The following is a 22850-nucleotide window of genomic DNA, read 5'->3' as shown; positions in this document are numbered from 1 at the left end:
AGTGGCAACCACAAACCTACTTTCTGGCTCTATCCGGACGGAGATTTTAATCCCACAGGTATACTGTATCTCTGTTTATATCCATGGCCACAAGTCATTGTAATGTCTAAGTTTTTCCTCTCCCCAAGAACCAGATTTTGTTCTGGTTGAGAAGGCCTCTGAAATTATGTAGGTGGCACACCCCTGAATCCATAATCAGTATCCCCACCACCATAAGCACTGCCCCCCTGCTGTGCCCCACACCCAACCCTTCCTTTATCCAGACCAACCGGCTTGCAACTCAGTTCCAAGGTTGTACCTGGGGTCCTCTCCTGTCTCGCTGTCAGGAAGGCTGCTGGGGCACAAATGGGAGGGAAAGAGCACCTGTTACTTCTCTCTCCATTGACTTTCTCTCCATCACCCTGGGTCTTTGAGGAGAAGCAATCCCCACTGTCCCCACTCCCCGCCCATTCCCAGTGTCCCAAGTGGCTTCCGTGGGGCACACACTGCTGTTCTCAATCTCCGCCTCTCTGGAAGCTGGGTGGGCACCCTCCCCGCTAGCAAGGGCTTCACCAGTGCTCCTGGCACGGTCAGAGCAGCAGTGAGGCTGGCTGGCTGGCACCAACATCGGCTTATAGTTGGGAAAACTAAAGCTCAGCGAGGGAAAGGGACGTTTCCAGGGTCATAATCATTTCCCACAGTGTTTCCAAAGCGTGGAATGAAACCCAATAAGTGGATCTGAAATAAGTGAATTGCAACTGCACTGAAAAAAAAACAGCAACACCAAATCAGGGTGGTCAAGATATGTAATTTTTTGTGTGCAATTGTTTCTCTTGTTTATCAAGGAATAAATGAATGTAGTGGGCTGTGATGTAAAATGCATTGCTTACTGTGGATTCTAGTAAATGTGTTTTTTAAAACACTGAGTGAGGTGACCTGAATTTTGGTACCAGTTTTGCCTGTGCTCTTCTTCTGCCTCAGGCACCAGCATCAACCTTTCAGAAGCAGCCTCCTGCCAATGAGATGTGTACTCTGACAGGCGCATTTGGGGAAAAGGAATCTGTTTTCAAGTAGATCTTACGTAACAATACTGAAACCAGCGAACGCTTACTGAGCTGTTATAAGCACTGTGATGAGCACTGGGACAGTACTATCTATTTAAAGCCCAAAAGAACCACCCGAAGGAGGTTTGTTTTGACTGTCCCCACTTTACGAAGACAGTGAGGCGCAGAGAGGCGAAGTAACTTGCCCAAAGTCACAGAGCCGGCAAGCAGCAGAGAAAACAGATTTGTCTGACTCCACGGCTCCATATTCTAATGACCACGCCACATAACTTCACTGCGACTGCCGTGCCATAGCTCTGATAAACGCCTTCTTGTCAGGATGGACAGAAAACAGGGGCGGAAAGCAGCCTGAGGAAATGAGGAAGTTCTTTTCTGTCTCCAGCTGAGGGGCAGGGCTGACTGGAGACCCTGATGGATATGTCATCACTAGTCTCCAATCTCTGTGGTCTCACTCCATTCTCTCAACCCAACCCAACGTTGGGTCCCTAAACCATCAGATAGCTGTAATTTATGGACAAGCTGGTAACGTGAGCAGGATAAAAAAATCCAAGCTTACAAATTCCAACTGTGCGGCCACAGCCCAGATAAGCTTATCTGTGGAGTCTCCTGCCTTGATTGCTTCCAGAGTTGCAAAGGCCGTCATTTATCTGGAGGAAAGCGCATCTGCGGGCTCCCCGAGGACCAGGCCCACAGTGAGCTCTCTCTGCCCTAATTCAGTTTGCACCATTGTCTGGGCTGCTCAATTAGCCCTTATAATGGACTCGCTCCCTCTCTAATCAGCTCCTGTGCAAGTCTTTTCTCCCAGTGGGATTTTAAGGCAGGAAGAGCATCTTTCAGCCCCCACAGTGCAGAGCACACGACAGATCTGTAATAAAGGGAGGTTGTTAACTGACAAGTTAATCATTCGGGAAGAAGGGCGGGGACTAGCATGCAATGTAGGTGTCCTCATGCCAGGCACGGAGTGAAGTTGTTATATTCACCACTTCATCCTCACAGCAACCCTAGAAACAGGTGTCAGTATCCCCATTTTTACAGATGGGGAAACTGAGCGTTAAAGTTTGCATAATGTGCCCAATGGTACAGAGCTGGGAGGAGGGGGAAGCTGGAGTGAATCCAGGTTCTTCCTCTCTTTCTAGTGTAGTCCCAGCTTCCCTAGAATGAGCCTCCCAAGACATATATTTCTATGTTTTAACCTGAGAAGTAAAGAATGGTATATGTGGCACACACTTTCTCTCACTGATTACTGGGCTCTTCAATGAGTGTTGGGGACATTCTCCCATGCTTGCGCTTTGGGGACCAAGCACTGAGCTGAACAGACAATTTCCCCAGTTTTCCAAGCCCAATATCCTTCCCTCTAGCCAGCCATGAGCTGGGCACGTGAGTGCATCAACCTGAATGAAGGCACAGAACCTGCCCTGCAGGGGCTCCAGCCTGGTAGAGTGAATCGGACAAGTACAGAACGTTGTAAGGGCCAGAAGAAACGTAGAGCAAGAAAGTATTACAGAAGCATTGAGGGGAAGGTGCACACAAGCACGTATGCCAGTGCACAGAGAAAAGACTGGAAACTTTTGGGCAATGGGATGTTAGGCAGCTTTTATCTTTCTTATACTTGTGTATCTTTTCTAAATTAATGCACATCCTTTTAGACTCAGAGGAAAATGTAATTTTAAAATGCAGTTTGGAGGAGGAAGCAATCTGAGGAAGTAAGGAAGGGCTGGTAGGAATTACCGCAGTCCTAACCTTGGAGGGGGATGCCCTGAGACAATGGCGATGGAGGGAGGTTGCTCTGGGACAGGGGAGGTGGAGGGAGGGGCGCTGGGACAGGGGAGGAGGCAGGAGAAGTGGAAAGAATAAGGGCTCTGACGTTTGTATCTGAGAGGCTACTCTACTCACTGGTTGCACAATCTTAGGCAAGCCCCTTTACTTAGGGGAACCTCTGTTTTCTCATCTGTAAAATGGGGGAAATGGCACAAACCTCACAGGGACACTGGAGAATATATTATAATATAGCTCGTAGCTGGTTGGAAGGAAAGACCTGGGGCTGGAGAACTGGGGTGGGGGCGTCATCATCTTTTCAGCTCAGGGCTTGGTCCCAAAGGTGCAGGAAGAGCAGGAACTGAATGGCCCCAGCACTCATTAAGACCCCAGCAGTAAGTAAAAAGGGAAGAGGTGGACATTGGGGTTGGAAGAAGTTACGACTCATAGGTCTCTACGTTCTGTTCATCTTGCCACAGGCAGGCTTGTCGTTGCCCTGAAATGTTACCTTTTCTACCCACAGTGCCTTTTCCAAATGATGCCATTGGGTCCTCATGCCCAATCTCTGAGAGAGGAAAGGGTTTTCTCACTGTCCAGCTGAGGAAACTAAGTTCCAGGGAGGTGAAGTAACTTGCCCAAGGTCACACAGCTAGAGAGGCAGAGTCAGGCCTACAGCCAGAGACCATCTGATTCCCAAGCTTGGCTTCACAGTGTCCCTTCTGTCTGCCCACCATCGCCCCACACCTGCCTCCTCCAGGAAACCTGGGGTGCACCTGAACCCTGGGCCCAACGCCCCAAAGGCTCCAGGAACTATATGAGCAAATGGGACTCAGTCCTGAGAGGAGCCTATTTCTCATCCCTGAGGAATCAGGGGTCTCGGGAGGCAGCCTTCACACCAACCACCGCAATACAACAATGTTCAGAGGCAGGCCCAGGGCAAGCAGGGCCTAATGCAAAAGCCTCGGCAGGGGTGGGGGCCGGGCAGCTGGGAGCCCTAGGGAGGCTGATTTGCACAGGGAGGTGGGACTTTTTCCCCACCCGATGCTTTCCCTCGGGGCCCAGCTTCCTGCTGGCTCCCTGGGGACGCTTAAAATCATTCTACTGCAGACACTAATGGCCCTATTCTTTATTTCCAGGGAAAAGATTTCATTTAAGTACATCTGCTAATATTGCCTTTTTATAACAATGCTTTCCTCTTAAAGATTAAGGAGAGAGTTTGCAAATTCCCAGGTTGATAGTGCATTGAGCAGAGAGCTGGGCAGGGGTTGGCGACCAGTATGAAAGGGAGTCACACGATCCCCCACCCACCGCTGCCGAGAGCTGGACCCAGGAGGCTGACCTGCCAGATCTGCTTAGGGCTGCTGCAGTAACTCTCCAACCCAGAATGCCAGACCTCACCCAGTGGACCCTCGGGGCCTGCCCGGGGGTCTGTCTGCTTGCCTCTGTCCACCCAAGACTGGTGACTGGTAAGCTCTCTGAGGCAGGGGCCAGGTTTTCTGCTTAGTAGTCTGGACAGAGGGGTTCACAAAATCCACATCTTATGTTGAGCACCTGGGGTCCAACATGGAATAATCCTCCAGCCCTGTCCTCAAGGAGCTCAGTGTCAGGGGGAGACAGCGCAGGTAATCACAGTGCAGTGAGAGATGCGCACTAACAGGGCTCACTCATTCCCAATGTTGGTGGAGAGGTTGGGTGTTGAAATTCTGGGTTAGGGGAACAGCTTGGGCAAAGGAGAGACACATAACAACACATTTATGATGGCAGTCTCTTGAAGGTCATACATCGTTTCTGGTTCACTCATTTAGCATATAAATTCATTTAGCTGAGCCACTGTGGATGCAGAGACAAATAAGAGGTGGTCTCTGTCCCCAGGGAGCACACCACAGTCTCCTAGGAGACAGGCTGGAGTACAATTAAAGAGCAATTTGTTCCTGGCATAGACATACATTATCAAAGAATAATATTTATAATAATATTTATAGGGCACTCATCACATGCGAGGTCAAACCTCATGTCCACCCCGTGGGTAATAAAGGAAACCTGGTGCAGGAAGGTCACAGAATTTTCCGAAGCACAGAGCCCCAGTTTGAACCCAGGCAGCCTGGCCCCAGAGCTGGCTCAGCCACATCGATCATTTGTTCATTGAAGGAGTAAATGCACAGTTGTACAAACAAACCGATCTCCCAGAGCATTCTCCGTTCTGTGCCTCCTACTCCCCCATCTCCCAGCCTCGTGCCTCCTGGAACTCTTCCAGGCACTAAAAACCTCCATCCGGTCCCTCTTTCCCTCGGCTACTGGGAAGCTCCAAGCCAGGTGTGTATTAAATGCAGTAGCCAACTTCTGCCCAGGTTTCTGAACACCTTTTCCAAACGCTTCATTTCTTGGTCGCTTTTTTCTTTTTAAAAAGCTTCTATTTTATATGTATCTTTTATCAACTAATCTCAAGTGCTTTCTGGGAATAGGTGGGTATAAATAATAGATTCATGCTGGACTCAGCGTGGGGTTCTGGCTCTTTAATTAAGATAGCGATCTTTCCCCACATGTTTGTCTGGGTTAATTTTGGCTCCTCAAAACATTGACTGAATGGTCTGCTCCAGCTTTGCTGAGGATCAAGCTGGAAACCAATGTCTGTACCCCACCCCCACCTCCGCTGAGTGAGCATCGGCTTGGGAATCAAATGGAACTGAGTTTGAATTCCATTTATCAGGGGGATGAATTAGGGCAACTAGTTTAACCATCATCTATGAAATGAGAACTGTCAGCAGTACTCACCTTGCCGGTTGTCATGAGGAGTAAATGGAATAATGCATGTAGAGGACTTGGCAAGGGACCTGGCACATAGTAAGGGTAATGGGTACTCATGATGATGATGGGAATAACCAGTCACAGCATTTACTGAGTAACCACTGAACACACAGTAGGTGCTCAACAAATGCACAATGAAGGCATCCTTAACGGAGCAGCATGGTTGGAAGGAGGGCTGCCCACCCGCCCACTGTGAGTCTCTCCCCACTACCGGAGCCCTGAGGATGTGTGTGTTACCTGTTCCAGAAGACGGCCCCTGAGATCTTCTGCATCTCCCCCAGGGTGGCGAGAAGAAGTGAGGACTTGCCGCAGCCCACCTGCCCCACGATCATGGTCAGCTGGCCTGCAGGGCGGGAGGCCAGCAGATGGGGCTAGGGCCAGGAGGGAGTCTGAACCATCATCACCCAGAAGACAGATACGCCCAACCCTGGGGCCCCGTTTGCTTTCCTCCGACCTAGAATCCTCAAGGAATCCTTTCCCTTTTGAACCTTTCCTTCTGGAAATCTACCCCCTCCTTTTCCTTCCTCACCGATGATTTCCCCTCATCCCTCTCAAAGCTCTTCTTCTCCCTTCCACGGTTCCCCAGTGTGAGCCCAGCTCCTCACAGTCCCACTAACACCACCCTGAGTCTCACCTCCATCCCACTTTCATGCTTTGCTCAAGCTGCTGCCCCTGCCAGAATGGCCACCCTGCCTCCTGGCCCGAGGGACCCTGCTTATGCTGAGAAACCCCACCTCTTCCATAATGCCTTCCCTGGCTACTCAGGTCTGATCTTTTTGCGAAGTGCCCTACTGTCTTCCACCGATGGTTTGACATCAAGGCCCCCATCTTGCCCTGTCCTTGCTGCTGCACACGGACCCCTCAAGGATGAAGCCCCCCTACCCCTAGCACCCACCATGAGTGCGCACAGAGCAGACAATAAATGCTAATTTTTCTTGTTCTCTCCATTCGGTGGAGGCATGGGGAGGGGCACTCCAGACATGACTCTGAGGGGGCACCCCAGACTATAATGGAGGGGTGAGCGGGACCTTACCTCGGGGGATGTGGATGGTGACGTTGGACAGTGTGGGAATTCCGTCGGGGGTCCATGTGAAGAAGCCTCCAATGATCTTCATTGGCAACACCCCACCGCCCGAAAGAGAATAGAAAGACAGCTGGATTTTCAGTGTTAAAGTCTCTTGCCTCCCCTCCTCCCTGAAAGCCAAAAAACCACTGATTGCAGTCCCTGGGTCACTTCCAGGACAGGGGAGTAGAGAAATGGTCTTCTCATGCCCACCCTGCCGGAGGCACCCTCTCTGAGAGGGCAGCCATGCCCCCCACCCCACACACACACACTTGGTCGAGATAGAAGATTTGTCCCTACGAACTCTACAGGCAGATACGGTGACCTTGGGGCAGAGGACTCAGCACATAGGTCTGTGGCCCTTCAGATGCTGAGCTCCTCTTGGTGATGGTGCTGGGGGACCAGGCATGGGGTGCAAGGTCTTGGACTCACCTGGACACAGCAATTGTCAGCATTCCCGTCTGCACTGGGGGCCAGCCTCTGCAGTGGGCCTGTGAGGCCCCGACCGTCTTCCCGGGCAGGACGCTTTCGGTTCACCACCTTGAGGGGCTGGGGATGGTGAGGAAGAGGTGAAGGCCCCGGGGTCTGGGAGCTGTGCAGGGGAGCTGCCTTCCTGTGAGGAAAGGCTGAGGCAGGATGCAGGCAGGGCTGAGTGGCAAGGGGAGGCCAGGCACTCACCACGGCCTGGTACTTGCTGGCCTGGCCCTGGGGCGCAGGCTCCCGGGGAGCACACTGCTCCTCTCGGATCTCTGCACTGGACAGGAACTCACTCAGCTTTTGCACGCTACAGAGGAAGCACAGAGACCCCCTCACCCCTGCCAGGGGCAGAGGGAAGGGAGGAAGGGAGAGGGTGCGGCTTGAGAGAGCAGCTCTGAGAAAATTCTGGATCCTGAGGTGCAGCCCCTACAAATCTCCCACTAGAGGGGGGTAAAGTAGAGGCATCTGTGGTGGGAGCAATAGGTGTTACCAGAATTTGTTAGGGTTGAACAGTCCTCTGGAATAGGCTAGGGCCTGGATTAGGGAGGATTAGGTTAGTTTCAGGAATAGTTCAATGTTAAGGTTGGTTAGACTAAAAGATGGTTGGTGTTAGACTATACGAGTTACTGTAAGAATTAAGGTTGGTCAGTGTTAAGGTTAATTAGGATTAGAATTGGTTATTAATAGTAGCTAATATTTATTGAGTACATACTATATGCCAGATGCTACATGTCTTATAAGCATACAGTTTAATCCTGCCAGGGGAGGTGTATTATCCTCAACTCATAAATGAGAAGCCTTCCCCCCACCCTCAGGAATTTTCCTGTGGACCCAGAGGAGGCTCCAAAAGTTTTGGTTCATTTTCTCTCATCCCTGGGGGTGTGGAACCTGCCTTGGGCAGCTTGAGAATGATCTGTATACCTCTTTCCTCCCTTTTGCTAAGTGTCCCATAGGCCTGGGGCCAGACAAGCCCTCCAACTCTCAAGGCCAGAATAGTCTGAGGCTCTAAATGCACAGTGGCCCCTGGTTTCTGCTCTGGGCACGAACCCCCTCCCTTGACCAGAAGTAGACTGACAGCCTCTGTGAGTGTCTGCATATGGAAATGCTCCTGAGAATCAGCACAAGGATTTCCAACAGGTGCAGCGTTCTTGAACCTGTGGTTTGTACACAGAATCACAGGGCTGGGGTGGTCCTGGGAGGGGGTGGTCATTAGAAGTCACAATGCATGGCCAATAGAACTGAGTCCGCACAGCCAGCCCTGGAAATGAGAGCGGATCTTTTCCAGCCTTTAGTCCCTGGTTAGATATTCCTTGGACCACAATTCTTCTGAGTTATATATAACCCTTTCATCCTAGAACGCCTGCCAGAGCTTCCTCCTGTAAGTTGCTCTGTCCATCAGCTACTTCAACCCCATAGCTACTCCTTCCTGCTAGCTGCCCAGGACCTGCCAGGGTCCCATGAGACAAGGGTGTCATTTTCCTCAAGGCTATCGGGTACAGAAGATATTTGTCACTGTCTGGTCCCATTGACGATGAGGAAGGACATAGCCAGCTTTCCCCAGAGACATGACAGGCCACTGTTTTCAAGGAGCTATTTCAGAGGCCCAAGGAGATCCTCACAGTCAAAGCCTCAGCCCTCTACCTTCGGGCTTTCATTCCCAAGAGGGCGATGCCTCTGGGAGAGTGGCAGCCACCACTGGGCTCAAGAGCCTGGAAGTGGGGCCTCCCAGAGTGCAGGCCAGTCGGGGACAGGACCTGCAGGCAGTGTGGGAAGTTGCTTCACTGACCAGGGCTGTGAAGGCTCTGGGACCCGTGGGAAGGACGGGATGCTCAGCCTGAGGAAAACAAAGATTCCGTGGGCACCTTCTGAAACCCGGGGGCTGTCCTGTGGGGAAGGGATGGCGCTCATTCTGGGTGGCTCTGGAGGGTGGAACTAGGACCAATGGGTAGTATTTATGAAGATGTACCAATTTTGGCTCAATGTTGAATTATTTTTTACAGAGTTATCTTGGAGTTGACCTTGACATTAGAGCTCTGCAAGCAAGTTGGCTAGTCCTTTCTCAGGGATGGCTTGGAGGGGAGCCACACGGGGCCTCCACCCCTCTGCCCACCACAACCAGCTCAGAGAGGCCCAGATCAGTGGGGAGGCATGTCCTGGGACCAAATAGCTTTGGCCCCAGTGGAGCCAGTGCTGGGGCTGCCACATGAGCTGCCTGTCCAGTGCCCTTGCTGGACCCTCCTCTCACCTGACTAGAGCTTTGACTGTAGACCGGACCACACTGGACAGCAGGAACAGCGGCGTGACCAGGATGTGGAAGAGGGAGAGGGAGGCGAAGGCCACCGAGGGCGAGAAGTCGGCCTCTTTGAAGAAGCTGGCGTGGCCCACGAAGGTCTGTGGACAGAGGCACAGAGTGTGGGCCCCTCCCACACTGGAAGGTAACAGGAGTCCTGGGACAGGGGACTCAAGGGGACCTTCCAGTTAGGGACACCGCCACCATCCTCACAGGCATCTCCTGGCAACGTCCCCAGCAAACTCGGGACTCCAAGCTGGAGGGCTGGGATGCCCCTCCCTATCCTGCCCCCTCCTTGCCAGGGGTGGCCACGGGGGAGCCCTCAGGTTGGGTCAGCTCCGCCCCCTCTCAGACAACAGTCCTCAGTCAGAACTATAACCACCCAGTCCCAGTGCTTGCCCCCTGGCTACCTGGCTGGCTCACTGTTACCCAGAATTCCCTGAAGAGCCAGGCCTGAACCAACCCAATAAATCATGTCGAAAGAGAATTCCCAAGCATGCCTGATGGGCTGTGACCGCGTCACAGCTCAGGGATACTGGCCCCGGGGGAAATAAATGCATCTTTTAAAAGAACCGTAGCTATCACAGGAGCCAGGGATGGGAGTCCTGGGTGAAGGGGCTGCGGGATCCTGGGGCCCAGGCCTTCTTGGGCGGGGGGGGGGGGGCGGGTACGTGGGCACGATGCCGCCCCCACTGCTGAGCTCATACACGGCTTTGGTCTAAATCGCTTTAGAAAAACCTCCGCTGTAATGTCTAATGTTGTGCAGGATTGTTCGTGCCGTGTCCTTACAGTTCAAAGGGCACGTTACAAAATTGTATGTGAGGCCCAGTCCTATTTTCGTAAAAAGGTCATATTACGTGCCTTCAAAAAGGCCTGGAAAGAAACACATTAAAGATGCTGCCAGTGGGATTATGGGTGATTTAAATTCTCTCTGCCCTTTCCGTTCTGGATTTCCCAACATTTCTACCATAAACATGCTTGGTAGCTATTTTTAAAAGAAAGTTTAATTTCTTGAAGACTAAGCCTCAGGTCCTTCCGGGCCGGAAGCCCGAGGCCCTTGTCTTCCTGGAGTGGGGGAGGCACCCCCTCCGCATAGCGATGTGCAGACCACTGCCCTGTTTGCAGCCCCCCTGCTGAGCCTGCTGAGTCACCTTCCAAAGTCCCGTGCCAAAGGGACATCCTGCCCCCACAGCCCACCTGGAGGCGGAGGAAGCAGCCACTTACGATGAGGACAGCTGCGATGGGGATGGCCGTGTTCATGAAAACTGTGGAGGAAGCACAGTTCAGTGAGAGGAATGAGACAGCTAAAATGAAGGCCCCCTCCCCGGGGGGTGGAGGCAGTGCAGCCCGTGGGTCCCTTCCCCAGCCATGGGGTGCGCTGGGGCAGGGTCGGTGCAGAAGTCTAGCCCTGTGGCACCTCCAGCTCCTTACCTGTTTCCCTCAGGAGGACTCTTGTCTCATGTCTCTGAGACGTAAGCCTTTACATAGAGGCTTACATGTTCCTATTCTGCTCCACAGTGTGAAGAAAGCCCCGTGAAAAGTGGTGGATTGGAGAGGTGGTGGCCTGTGGTCAACTGGGAGGCCAGCAGCATGGGCTTCTGGAGCCAGCAAGTTGCTTCTCCTTCCTTTGCCTTTGGTCCCTGGATCCCTCCAAATGGGGTTCCCTCGGAGGCTTAGAGGCTTCCTAACCTCCCATGGCTCTTGGGAAAGATTTCAAACTCATTCACACTGAGGTATCAGTGAAGAAGGACAGCTTAATGCGGGGTCTCCCTTAGCTCTAAGACTGAGAGTCCATGCCAGGTGGGGCAGTTGGTTTGTTTAAAGTGTGGCCCTCGGATCCTCCATAGGGAACCCAGAGAGCAACGAGAGCCGGACGTAAAGTCAGAGAACGGTTGAGTCCCTCTACGTATGAGCTGGGTGACCGTGGGCAGGTCATTTCCCTACTCTGTGCCTCAGTTTCTTCACATGATCTTCATGAACTTGTGCTTCCTTGTGCACATGCTCTGGCTTTCCCCCAAGGTGAGAGGGGATAATGTGGGGAACAGGCTTTGTGAGCCCCAGGTGCTTACTATCACACCTCACCCGCTGCCAGCTCAGCCCTGCTCCCCAGGTCCCTGCTCCTCTGGCCCAACGTGGAAGATGCCCAAGGTCTGGGCATGGGGTCCTGAACTTGCAGAGAGAGCAGCCCTCCTACTACTGCCTTCTTATCTTATCTTTAATTTTCCCGGTAGCCTCTTCCCGGCCAGCCCAGAAAGAAATCTGGTCTGTAATTAGCCAAATGAAAGCAAAGGAGCCAGGAGCCAACAGCCAAAGGCCACGGGCTCAGCCTGTGCATGTGGCCCTGTCTAATGAACAGTGAAGACTCTGACACGCTGAAGAAATCCAGATGGTTAACACCAATTTGAGAAGCTGAGTGTCTACTTACTCCAAGAATCCTGCATCCGCCAGTACATACACAGTGTATAGCAGCGGTTCTCAACCTGTGGGTCGCGACCCCTTTGGAGGTCGAACGACCCTTTCACAGGGGTCGCCTAAGACCATCTTGCATATCAGATATTTACATTATGATTCATGACAGTAGCAAAATTACAGTTATGAAGTAGCAACAAAAATAATTTTATGGTTGGGGTCACAACATGAGGAATTGTATTTAAAGGGCCAGAAGGTTGAGAACCACTGGTGTATAGGGAGGTCTGGACCCCCGAGTGGGAGGAAAAACATAGCCCTGCCTTCAGGGGGCTCCTAGTTTGAAGAAGGAGACAAAACTATGCCCATAGGAAGGCCCTGATATGCTGAGGAGAAAGGAAACATGGCCCTAGGGAGTTCCCAAGCAGATAGGGAAGACATTGTGCACACCTGGGGGGTGGGGGTGGGGCTTCTAATCTGATGAGGGAGACACAGCCCCTGCAGAGCTCCCAGTCTCATGGAGGAGGTATGGCTGGGGCTCCTGGGGCTCTGCCAATCGGTCTGACCACAGGCTTTTCAACACCAGTATCACACATGACCCTGCTTTAACTGACCTTCCTGAAGAGGGCTCCCTGCCGCCAGGTGCCCACAGCAGTGCCACAGCCCTCCCTCAGAGTCTCGGGCAGGGGCAGTATAAGCATTACTGGTTTTCCTACAGTAGAAGGGACCCAGGCCTGGGACTAGGACATAGCACAGCCATCACTGGCTGGGGAGAGGGAGTAGGAGAAGGACTCCCATGAGGCCTGGGCCCTTGACCATCACCAACTGTATAGCTCTAAACACAAGGTAGCCTTGTCCCTCCCCTCCAGGTTCAGTTACTCCAGGAAGCTCTCTCAGGACAGGGGCCTCCTCCTGTTCCTCTCCTGCCTATCCCAGCAACTACCAAAGAGGGGGGTTCAAGCTACAAGGCACCTGTGCATCACCCCTTGGCCCTTGCCTCAGGCTGAGACCCCTCCCAGCTAAAGAACAGGTTCAGAGTTAGATTGTAAATCGGTGCAACTCTGCTTGGAAAGCAATCTGGTGCTTTGTAGCTAGAGCCACAGAGTTTAGACCTTCTGATCCTATAATCCCCCTCCTGGGAATTTATCTTGAATACGTAATCATTTGAGAGAAGCAAAAAGCCCTCAGCAAGCTGGTGCTAGCTATAGCATTGTAACAGGCAAAGGAAACCACAGTCACAGCCACAGCCACAGCAAACAAACCACCGGAAATGAGATCAACTGGCAACATCCAACACCAGGGGCTGTTTTAGTAAATGTGGTTCATCAACGCTCAGGGTGATGCTGCAATCACAGAACATGTCATAATTAACACTTTGTTCTGTAGCATGTTCTTCCTGGTTCTGATTTTCCTTCATTCATATTTTTTCTATTTTGTTGTCTTTATTCTTCTTGTAGCTGCTTGAGCTCCTTTGAGGAATGAGACATGCTATAAATAAATTTAAAAGTGAGTATTCCAAAGCTGATTCTCTCAAAAGAGAATTCATCTATAATAATAAAAGTGTAATATGCTAATTAGACCAGACGACCTTCCGGATGAAGCCGGGGCTGCGAGGGAAGCCTGGGTCCCGGGTGCCAGAGGGAAGCTGGTGCCAGCAGCCGGGGGAAGGAAGGCCTACTCTTGCACGAATTTCATGCATCGGGCCTCTAGTATGGTATAATTAATGTTCTACCCCATTCTGGCTGTTGTATGGAGACACTAAAGAATGAAAATATAATTTTTCATTTTCCTCACCCTCTTTTGCAAGGATGGCCTTTGTGCAGGAACTCTGGGTCCCCTTTGGGGCTGGGACTGGGGGATGGAATTGCTCGCTGCTTGTATTTTAAAGGCCTCTCTGAAGAGCACCCCGCTGGGTCCTGAAATGGACAAGGCTGGAACTAGGGATGTCAGGGAGGCCTGGGAAGCTCTGGTGCCTCTCTGGGCTCAGCAGACACCCCTGAACCCTGTGGAGAGTGGAGAGGACGAAGAGCTGGCATCCCAGCTGCCGTGGGTTGAACACTGTGGCCTTGCCTCTTAACCGGATGGTGACGGAGAGGTAAAAAATATATGACCAATAGATTTCTCTCCAACTTTGGCACAGGGGTAGGAAAGAAAAAGGAAAACAAGATACTGCTTAGATCTTGCATATTAGGGAGCAAGGGATCCTGTTGAATAACACAAAGTGAGAGCAGAAGATTACAAAATGCTGTGCAAGTGCGAAGCTGCGGTGGACAAGTTTAGCCGCACGTAGGCAGGCTTCAAAGGCCTCCTTCGAAAGTGAAAGCCTCTCTGTTGTGGTGTAGAGATGTGGGTAGGTGTTGTATGCATCTTCCCCCAAAATATCCTCTAAGAAGAACTTATTAAAAAATTCTTTTTTGAGGGTCTTCTCTGTTCCAGGCATGATGCTGGGCTCGGGGAGGGGCGGGGGCCGGCGGGTACAGCAGTGAACAACATGCTGGCTTTTCCTACCCTTCCCAAATGAATAAACCCACAAATCAACCAAAACCAAAGCGGGGCGCAGGTCACCCCTGGCTTTGCCTAAGGAATGCGGCCTGGCTCTGTGGGTGCCAGGTACACCACAAAACCAGCGGCTTTTCATTTCCAAAGATAAATATTTCAGAAGCCACGTGGCAGGGAGCCGCAGCCAGCCACATGTGCCTCTGGTTAACTGCAGCTTTGTCCCGGGACTGGGGGGTGAGGGGTGGCCAGTGGGAGCTGTGGGCTCACAGCCTGGCCTAACTTCAGGTGGCACCTGCAGGAGGGGGCAGTGTAGTTGGACGTGCACAGGGCTGTTTTACATTGTCTCATAGTCACTCAAAGTCAGCGGAGGAGGAGAAAAGCAGGTCACCGGGGTGTCTGCCGCTGGCCATGGTGGAAGCACAGCAGGAGACCCCACACATCACACTGATTTCTGCCTCCTTTATTGATGAGCCTGCCAGCTCCCCCTCAGCCACCCCCAGGCCCAAGAAGGTCAGGATATGCATCGGCAACCCACACCCACCGTGGCTGCACCAGCTGGTGGCAGGAAGAGCAGATATTAAAGAATTTCAGAGAAGCTGGAGAAGGAAGAGGGACCAGGTCAGGAGGCCCTGGCTGGTCTGAGTCAGGGCCTTCCACCGAGGAGGACAGAAGGAGCTCAGGTCTTGGGCTATGGACCGGGGGCAGGTGCTGGGTGCCCTGTGAATGGGGTTCACCAGCATCCTCCTGCCTGTCCCACCCCCATGCATGGCATGGCTGGGTTTGGGGGTTTGTTTTTTGCTTTTCAGGACATGGTATGAGGCCCGTCACATTCATCCAAGGAGGGCCCACCTGACTGTGGTTCAGACCAGACTGGGAAGACAGAAGGTCGTGACCCCAGAACACTAGGAGAGATGGCAAACACAGCGTTCCTGCATGGCGCCCCTGCCTCAGGAGAAGACCCAGAGGCCTGCACACAGGACACAAGGCCCTGTATGATCTGGCCTTGTTCCCCTCTGCTCACCGGATTATGTTTGAGTCAGACACACTGTCCTTCTCACCTGTAGCCCTTTGTACCTGGAACATTCTTCCCTTTACCTGGTTAATTCCTAGGAGTCCTTCTTTGAGCATCGGCAATGAACTTCACTCTATGACTAGGTCAGGTACAATTCTCACTGCTCCTATAGAAAACCCCTTGCTACTCCTGTCACTCATCACACAGTCCCATGACCAGCTTCTCTACCAGACTGTGAGCAACCTGCAGGCAGGGACTGATATTTCTTCTCAACACCGCATCCCCCATGCTTAGCACAGGGCCTGGCACACAGCAGGTGCCCAGTGAAGATTTGTTAAATAAGTGAATAAAAGCAACAGAAGAGGCCAGGGCCGGGTGAGTACCACAACAGAGAAAGTGGGGCACTTGGAACTGACCCCTGGCTCTGACCACAGGCATGGCATGGTCACCCACAAGACTGTGAGGGTGGGACCATGCCTGTTACCCCCTTAACCTCCAAGGTCTCAGTAGAGTTTGGCACAGAGAGAAGGCTCTGGAATGGGTGCTGCATAAAGGACAGAATGAACTGGCAGCGTGCTGCTTGGTTGACTGGTAGGACCTAGGACTCCTTTGTCACTCTTGCAAAGCTTGTCCTCAATACGTGGCAGGGCTGGATACCTAGAGTTATGCTGCTGCTGCAAGGGAATAAGTATTGAACTGACTTCTAAGGAGAGTGGCCACAGCACTTGCCTCCAGTTTTTCCCCATTTTATCTTCTACTCATTGAAATCCTGCCCATCTTGCAAGATGCCGCCGAGCCTCATCTTGCATGAAGCCCTGTGTGAGCTCCCAGTCCACATGGGCTTCCTTCTTCTGTGTCATTTGCTGGCTGAGGACCTCAGTGAGTCATTTAGCTTCACTGAGCCTCAGTCTTCTCTGCTGTAAAATGGGACAATGGAGCTACACACTTCACAAAGTTGATGTGAGGATTCAGTGCAGTCAGGTTTGCTAGGCAGGCAGCGCGGAGCAGGTCCACACAGTGTACAGCTCCCGCCACACTGTTAGCTCTGACTTCTCAGCAGACTACACGCTCTTTGAGAATGGGGAGCACATCTTACTGACTCTTGCATTCCTCCTGGTACTTAGCACAGGGCCGAGCACACAGGGCTGGGCTCACTCAACACCCTCTGAGTAACTGACGCCTGTTTTTCTTTGATTCTGAATTTGATGGTGGGGAAACTACACCCACTTCCTTTTCACCCTCTCCGGGGTGGCCCTGCCCTGCCCTGCACCAGGGCTCCACACACAGCTCTCAGTGAAGCTGAAGGTGAGACCATCAGATAGAGAGTCTGGGGTAACCTGTCCGCCCCACAGCCTGACTGACTGGTGTAGGATGACAGGCTGAAAGCCCAGCAGGCAGCGCCAGATGGGCCCCATCAGGAAATGTGACTCCAGGGCTTCGCTGTGGCACCAGGACCCATGGCTGGCGCCGGGGGCGAGCGTTAAAGATGCCCCATTACCTCAAGCCTAATGACCTGTGTCCTGATCCCTGGAGACACAGAGCAGAAGGCAGGAAGTCTGGGAGGAGATCAATGAAAACACACTCAAAGCCTATACCTGCAGCCAGGAGGTGCCTCACCTACCATCCATCTCTCCCCCTCCCTCTGACCAACACAAAGAAACCGTCCCAGGAAGGGCGAGCCCTGAGCAAACAGCGCTGGGCTTTCAGAGCTTCCCGTGGGCTCTTTCCTTTCCCTCCCCAGCGCCTCTTCCAGGGATCCGCCTGGGCTGCTCTGCTGATCCTTCTGAGTCCCCCTCTGGGCTCCAGAGCCCCTTGCTCCTTCCAGAGTCATCTCAGCTCTTGACAACATACAGTCTCCTTTCCCTGGGTCCTCCCGGCTTCAGGCCATTCACAAAGCCTGGGCTTATCTTCTCAGGTCCCCAGGGGGCAAGAGCACCTACTAGATAGGCTTCAGTGGGCCAGCCTGGGAACCTGCTGGTGTTTACATAGCATGGAATGCGGGATGAGCATACACCTCCTAGGAGCAAAGTAGCTGCCACCTGCCCCCATTACCATGACGGAGGCTGCCCCCTACTTTCCTGCCAGTGCCTCAGTTTCCTTGCCGCTTCTCTCCCATTGCAGCAACCATGAGCCTGCTCTACCCCACCCTGCGGTGTTGTTGCTGGGAGAGAAATTCACCTGGCAGGTGGAGGAAGCCATTACCTCCCTCACTAGCTGTTCCCCCTGTTCTCAGGTGTCAGTATCTCAGGGGGCTGTACACAGGGTGGGGTTTCTGTTAACACAACCAGACCGAGGGGCAGGTGGAGCTGGCAGAGAGAAGGATGAAGAGGGCCTGGGTCTGTGGACACTGATTTCTGAGCTCTCTAGGTCCTCCCCAATTTCTGCTGTCCTATGGAGTGCTCAGCCCAAGGGTTGGAGGCCACAGGGTCAGGGATGAGGTTAAGGGGTGAGACCAGCAACCTGGAGTGTCTTGGTGAGGAAGCCAGGAAGCAATGGCTGCCTGCCCTGCTCACAGCTCCAGTCTGAGAATATCAGATCCTAGCAGGACTTTCTGCAGAAAGATGCCATGGCTGTGCTGTGTATGGGGGGTGGCCTGGCCACTGCTGACTGGACAAGGGTCCCTGCCTGAGGCACAGGACCCCGGGTCTGGCTGGACACAGAGAGGCAGGAGACCTGGGTGCTCAGTACAAGGCTTGCCCTGGGAGAACCTTCAGGTTGGATGGTGGCCACCTGTCCCCAGCAGACCTTAGGCAATATGAACACCAGGAATGCCGAGGTGACTTGAGGGACTGTCCATTCTCCATGAGCTTATCTGGGAGACACATCTAGGGCACCCTCCACTGCTGCCCACCACCTGTCACTCTCCCCCTCCCCCCCACCCTCCACCCCAGGTATGTCTCTTCCTTGCACATAAAAAACCCACCACATTTCAGCTGTGGGAAGTGATCAGATTTGTTCGTCTCTTCTAATTTCCTCCCCTGTTTTCACTCCCATCAGAGCCCATTCTAGGTTGTTTCTCTTCTCAGTAAGAGAAAATAACCTGAAAATGGTGTCCCATTGTGTCCTAAGTCTTCTTGTCCGTCCCTAGGTTCCCAGCTCTGTGTGGAAATAGTTCAAGGCCGGGGGCTAGAGACTCCAGAGGATCTAGTCTGAGTCATACTATCAACCCCAGGAGTGACCTCAGGAGGACACACCTCTGGGTCTTCATTCCCATCAGAAAACTGTTTACCTCCCTTGCCACATTCTGTGTAATTTCTACAGGTCTATCTTCTAATTCACAAATTCTCTCTTTAGCTATGTTATTTCATTTAACCTGTACACTGAGGTGCTTTTATTTTTTATTTTTATTGTTTCCATTTTGTTTTCTCCCATTGAGCCATTGGACCAACTGAAATAAACTTCAGTCAGGACTCCATCGATCACCTGACCTCAAACACCCTGACTCTGACTGGGAACTATTATCCATCAAATTAATTTCAGTAACTAAATTTTTAATTTCTACAAGTTCTTTTGGCTTGCTTCCCCCCACTGATATTTTCCTGTTCTGCCCTGTAGGTTCTATATCTTTTTTTAGCTCTTTAATTATTTCACACACACTACACACATTTATTTTATGATCTCTTTCTGACATCTACAGGTATTGAGGGAGTAATTCTCCTATTTTTTGCATCACTCTGGTGATGCATTTATTTTCTCTGGAGGATTTTTATTTCTTTATTATTAGCTCATTGTTCAACAGGAATGCTCCCCACAGGAGCCCCATGTTCTCTGGAAAGTGGCTTTATTATGTGTGTCTGCTGGGACCCTAGGAGTTTTACCAGTTTGGGTCTTTTTTCCCCCCTCTATTTCTGGGCTTGGAGTTCCCAAACCAGTTGGTTAATGTAAATTCAGTCAGTGTGGCTACACCTGTGAGGACCTCAAACTCGAGCTCCTGTTGTTTAAAGAAAATGTTTCTCCTCCTCAGGGACCCAGATAAATGAAAGTTTCCTGTTGCTTCCCCAGGCAGTGGCAGCTCAGTCTGACTTATTGAGAAGGAGCCTCACAATTAGGAGAATTCAAACTGTTATTTATTCCTTCACTGCTGCCTCGCAGGAACATATCAACTCAGTAGCGTATCTCTCTTTCTCATCCTGTATCTTGAGGGCCAGCACAGTGTCCCCGGCACAGCAGGCTCTCAATATGTTTTCTAAATAAATGACTGAGAACACTCTGATTTCTGGGGGCTCTGCTGCCTGAGACAGTGCGAGGCTCAGCTGGATTGGATGACCCCAAAACCCCCTGCTCTGCCACCACCCCCTCCCCCAAGCCCTGAGACCCGACCCCAGCAGCACGCAGGGCTGGCTGGTTGGGTGGACTCACTGGAGATGGAGGTATAGATGGCGAAGGCCCTGAGACTGGTCATCTCCTTCCTGCGGGTCATCTCCACCCGCGTGCGGAAGATGTTCTCCCAGGCGTACAGCTTGAGCAGCTTGATGCCCCGGAGCATCTCGTTGGTCTGCTTCAGCCTCTCGTTAGAATACTCCTGCCAGGGGCACCGAGTCAGAAATGGGCTTTGTCCGCTCCCGTCCCACACAAGAGGAAGGAGCTGAGCCAATGTCCTCACCATTTCACAGACAATGCCCAGCGCCTGCCTTCTTCACTAATCCCATCCCAAGGACCAAGACATGGGTGAAGCCAGCAGGTGAAGTGACCTGCTGGAGGTCAATGGCAGTGTGCATGTGCTTGTGCATGTGTGTGCATGTGCGTGTGTGTGTGTTGGGGGGGAGGTATTTGGTGGCATCTGGGGGAAGAGTGAGGAGACCCGCTGATGAGAGGGGAGAGGGAGCAGGCAGACACATGGGGGAAGGATGGACACTCACCAGGGTGCTCCGCTGGGCCTGGGAAAGCTTGGTGGCCACGAAGTACTGGACGGGGGCCAGCAGAATGATGACAGCTGCCCCGATTAAGGCACTGACTCCGAGGATGTAGTAAAGGAGAATCACGCCCACGATGATCTGAGGGAGGATCATGGGAATGAGTTCCCTTTAACCTGGTGGCTGCCCTGCCAGGGGGTGTTGGCAAAATCCCCTCCTCTCCAGTCCCCTATAGTGGTACAGCCTTGGTGCCCGGGTTTCCAAATTGTCTTGGGGGTCAGGGCAGAGGAAAAGGGGTGACAGAGCAGTATCAGAGGGAGGAGTTAACATGATGGGCTCACACAGCAGAGAGTTTCTGGGCTGGGAACTGCATTTATCTGCAAGGCTGGCTGAAGCATCATCTGTCCCCACATCTGTTTCCCAGAGCTGAGGGGGCACAGCGGGTGTGACAGCACCCTTCGTTTTGCGCTGGTTATCGAGGCTGACGTTTCACTCTCACTGGGACAGAGTGACATATGAGCAAAGGGGCACCGTTGCCGCCTCCGTGCCAGACAAACCAGCCCAGGATCCGAGAGTTTACTTTTCATTCTTATGCTCCTGACATCTTTAATTTTTTAGAGGATTTCAAAGATATTCTCTAAAAAGAACATTCATTTTGTTTCTAGCTTTATGTAAATGACTGCCTGCTTCTAAATATTTATGAGAAGCGAAAGTTCCTCTTGCCAGTCCCCAAAGCATCAGGATGACAGTTTCTCAGATTGCCTTCAAAAGCAGGCACCTCTGAATTCGGGGCTTATTCTAGCAGTGGTTCTCAACCTTCTGGCCCTCTAAATACAGTTCCTCATGTTGTGACCCAACCATAAAATTATTTTCGTTGCTACTTCATAACGGTAATGTTGCTACTGTTATGAATCGTAATGTAAATATCTGATATGCAGGATGGTCTTAGGCGACCCCTGTGAAAGGGTCGTTCGACTTTCAAAGGGGTTGCAACCCACAGGTTGAGAACCGCTGTTCTAGAGGACCAGATGTGCTGCCTTCCTTAATTGAAAATAAAAAAGTCTGCTGGGCTGGCCCTGCACTCCCTGAGCCCCACGCCAAATTGGTGTTCAGCTCCTTGCACCACCTCAAGGACAGAGGAGTGGATGGGTGGCTCTGTGATTTCCATTAGTCACAGAATGCTTCCTGCATTAGCAGGTGTTTAGGGCTGCTAAGCGACCCTCCGCCACCTGCCTCCCAGTGTTTAGCTGATGATAAATTAATGCTGGCACGGATGGGCAGAGGAGCTCCTCAGGAGATGAAGAACCTCCTGCTCCTGCTGGCCCCACTGCCATCACCCTCCGGGAAAACTATCCCTGGCATCCAGTCCTTCCATGAACTGTCCGCATACGGAAGCTATCAGAGTGTCGTTCAGTAGCTTGGGTAGGGCCAGACCCCAAGGACGTTCCCAGAGTCACCACCAGTGCACCAGCTGGGGGTCAGTGCCTGCAACCCCACCGCCTCCAGGTGCTGGCAGCTGCTGGGGCAGGAGCTGGGGAAGCAATATCTGCAAGACTCCCCCTCACACTTCACCTGCCCTTCCTCGTGCTCCTCAGACTCCTCTGTCCACGCCTCTCTTCTGCAGGGGTCTGAATGAACCCCAGGGGGAACATACCAGGAAGCAGGGATTCTGAGTTTGCAAAGCAAGTGTGGGGGGAAGGGGCTATTCTAGCTCCTCTTCACAAGTTAGAAAAGCAATCTAGGGTAGTAGTGGGGAGATCTCAGCACTTGCTGGCTGTGCAATCTTGGACAAGTTACTTAACCTCTCTGTGTCTCAGCTTCTTCATTTTTCTAATGGTGATTTTAATGTCCACTTAGCAGGACCGTTGTGAAGATTAAATGAACACATGTGATAAGCACCTAGAATAGTGCCTGGCACATAGTTGTAGATCAATACAAGGTGGCTGATGCCCCTTTTTAAAAACAAACAAACAGCCCTATGAGAACCCTGTCACTAGGGGACCACAGAAAGGAGATGGTTGGCCGTGGTGCTGGTACCAGCTCACTGTGTGGCCCAGGGTAAGCCCCTGGGCTCTGGGCCTCTGATGCCCAGAGATGGGATGGGGATACACAGAGGTTCCTCACTATGGCCGAGTTCATTACCCGTAAGCCTCAGGGAGCCCATAGAGCCCCTGAAATTGTAGGCAAAATGTGTGAACACCCATTTGTTTTTCTGAAAGAAGGTTTCATTAGATTTTCAAAAGTATATGTAGACTGATGGTTGCCTAGGGCTGGGATGGGGAGGAGGCATGACTGTCAATGGGTATGGGTTTCTTTATGGGGTGATGAAATTGTTGTAAAATTGTGACATGATTGCGCAACCCTGTGACTATGCTAAAATCCATCACGTTGTACACATTAAATGGGTGAATAATATCTCAATAAAGCTGTGATTTAAAAAGTATACGTGACCAAAAAAATGACTACAAAACAGGGAGAGCTCTTGGGGATAAAGAAATGGGGTTCCCGAGGCCTAGAGAGGTTATTTGAATCAGCCTGTCTCATCCAAGTCCAGACACTTTCCTCTACACCAGGCAGCCCCCAGGAGCTAGTAGGCCCTCTGGGAATGGCTCTGGGATTTCTGCTTCTGGCCTGAGCACCCGAGTGC

The 22850-nt window shown here is 52.0% G+C and overlaps 1 protein-coding gene across 1 annotated transcript in view; it reads right to left on the bottom strand.

Moving 5' to 3' along the window:
• ABCC8 (ATP binding cassette subfamily C member 8) overlaps positions 1 to 22850 on the bottom strand; it is a 77908-nt gene that overhangs the window by 21855 nt on the left and 33203 nt on the right. The window contains 9 exon segments of the mRNA XM_023758161.1: positions 299 to 334; positions 5841 to 5946; positions 6637 to 6712; positions 7099 to 7215; positions 7345 to 7450; positions 9389 to 9534; positions 10658 to 10698; positions 19710 to 19872; positions 20210 to 20344. Coding sequence (XP_023613929.1) covers positions 299 to 334; positions 5841 to 5946; positions 6637 to 6712; positions 7099 to 7215; positions 7345 to 7450; positions 9389 to 9534; positions 10658 to 10698; positions 19710 to 19872; positions 20210 to 20344 — 926 coding nt within the window.

This window comes from Myotis lucifugus, unplaced genomic scaffold (assembly GCF_000147115.1).
Source record: "Myotis lucifugus unplaced genomic scaffold, Myoluc2.0 scaffold_124, whole genome shotgun sequence".
NCBI classification, from domain to species: Eukaryota; Metazoa; Chordata; class Mammalia; order Chiroptera; family Vespertilionidae; genus Myotis; species Myotis lucifugus.
Note: the sequence above shows the minus strand (reverse complement) of the source record. Positions and strands in the feature narration are given on the sequence as shown.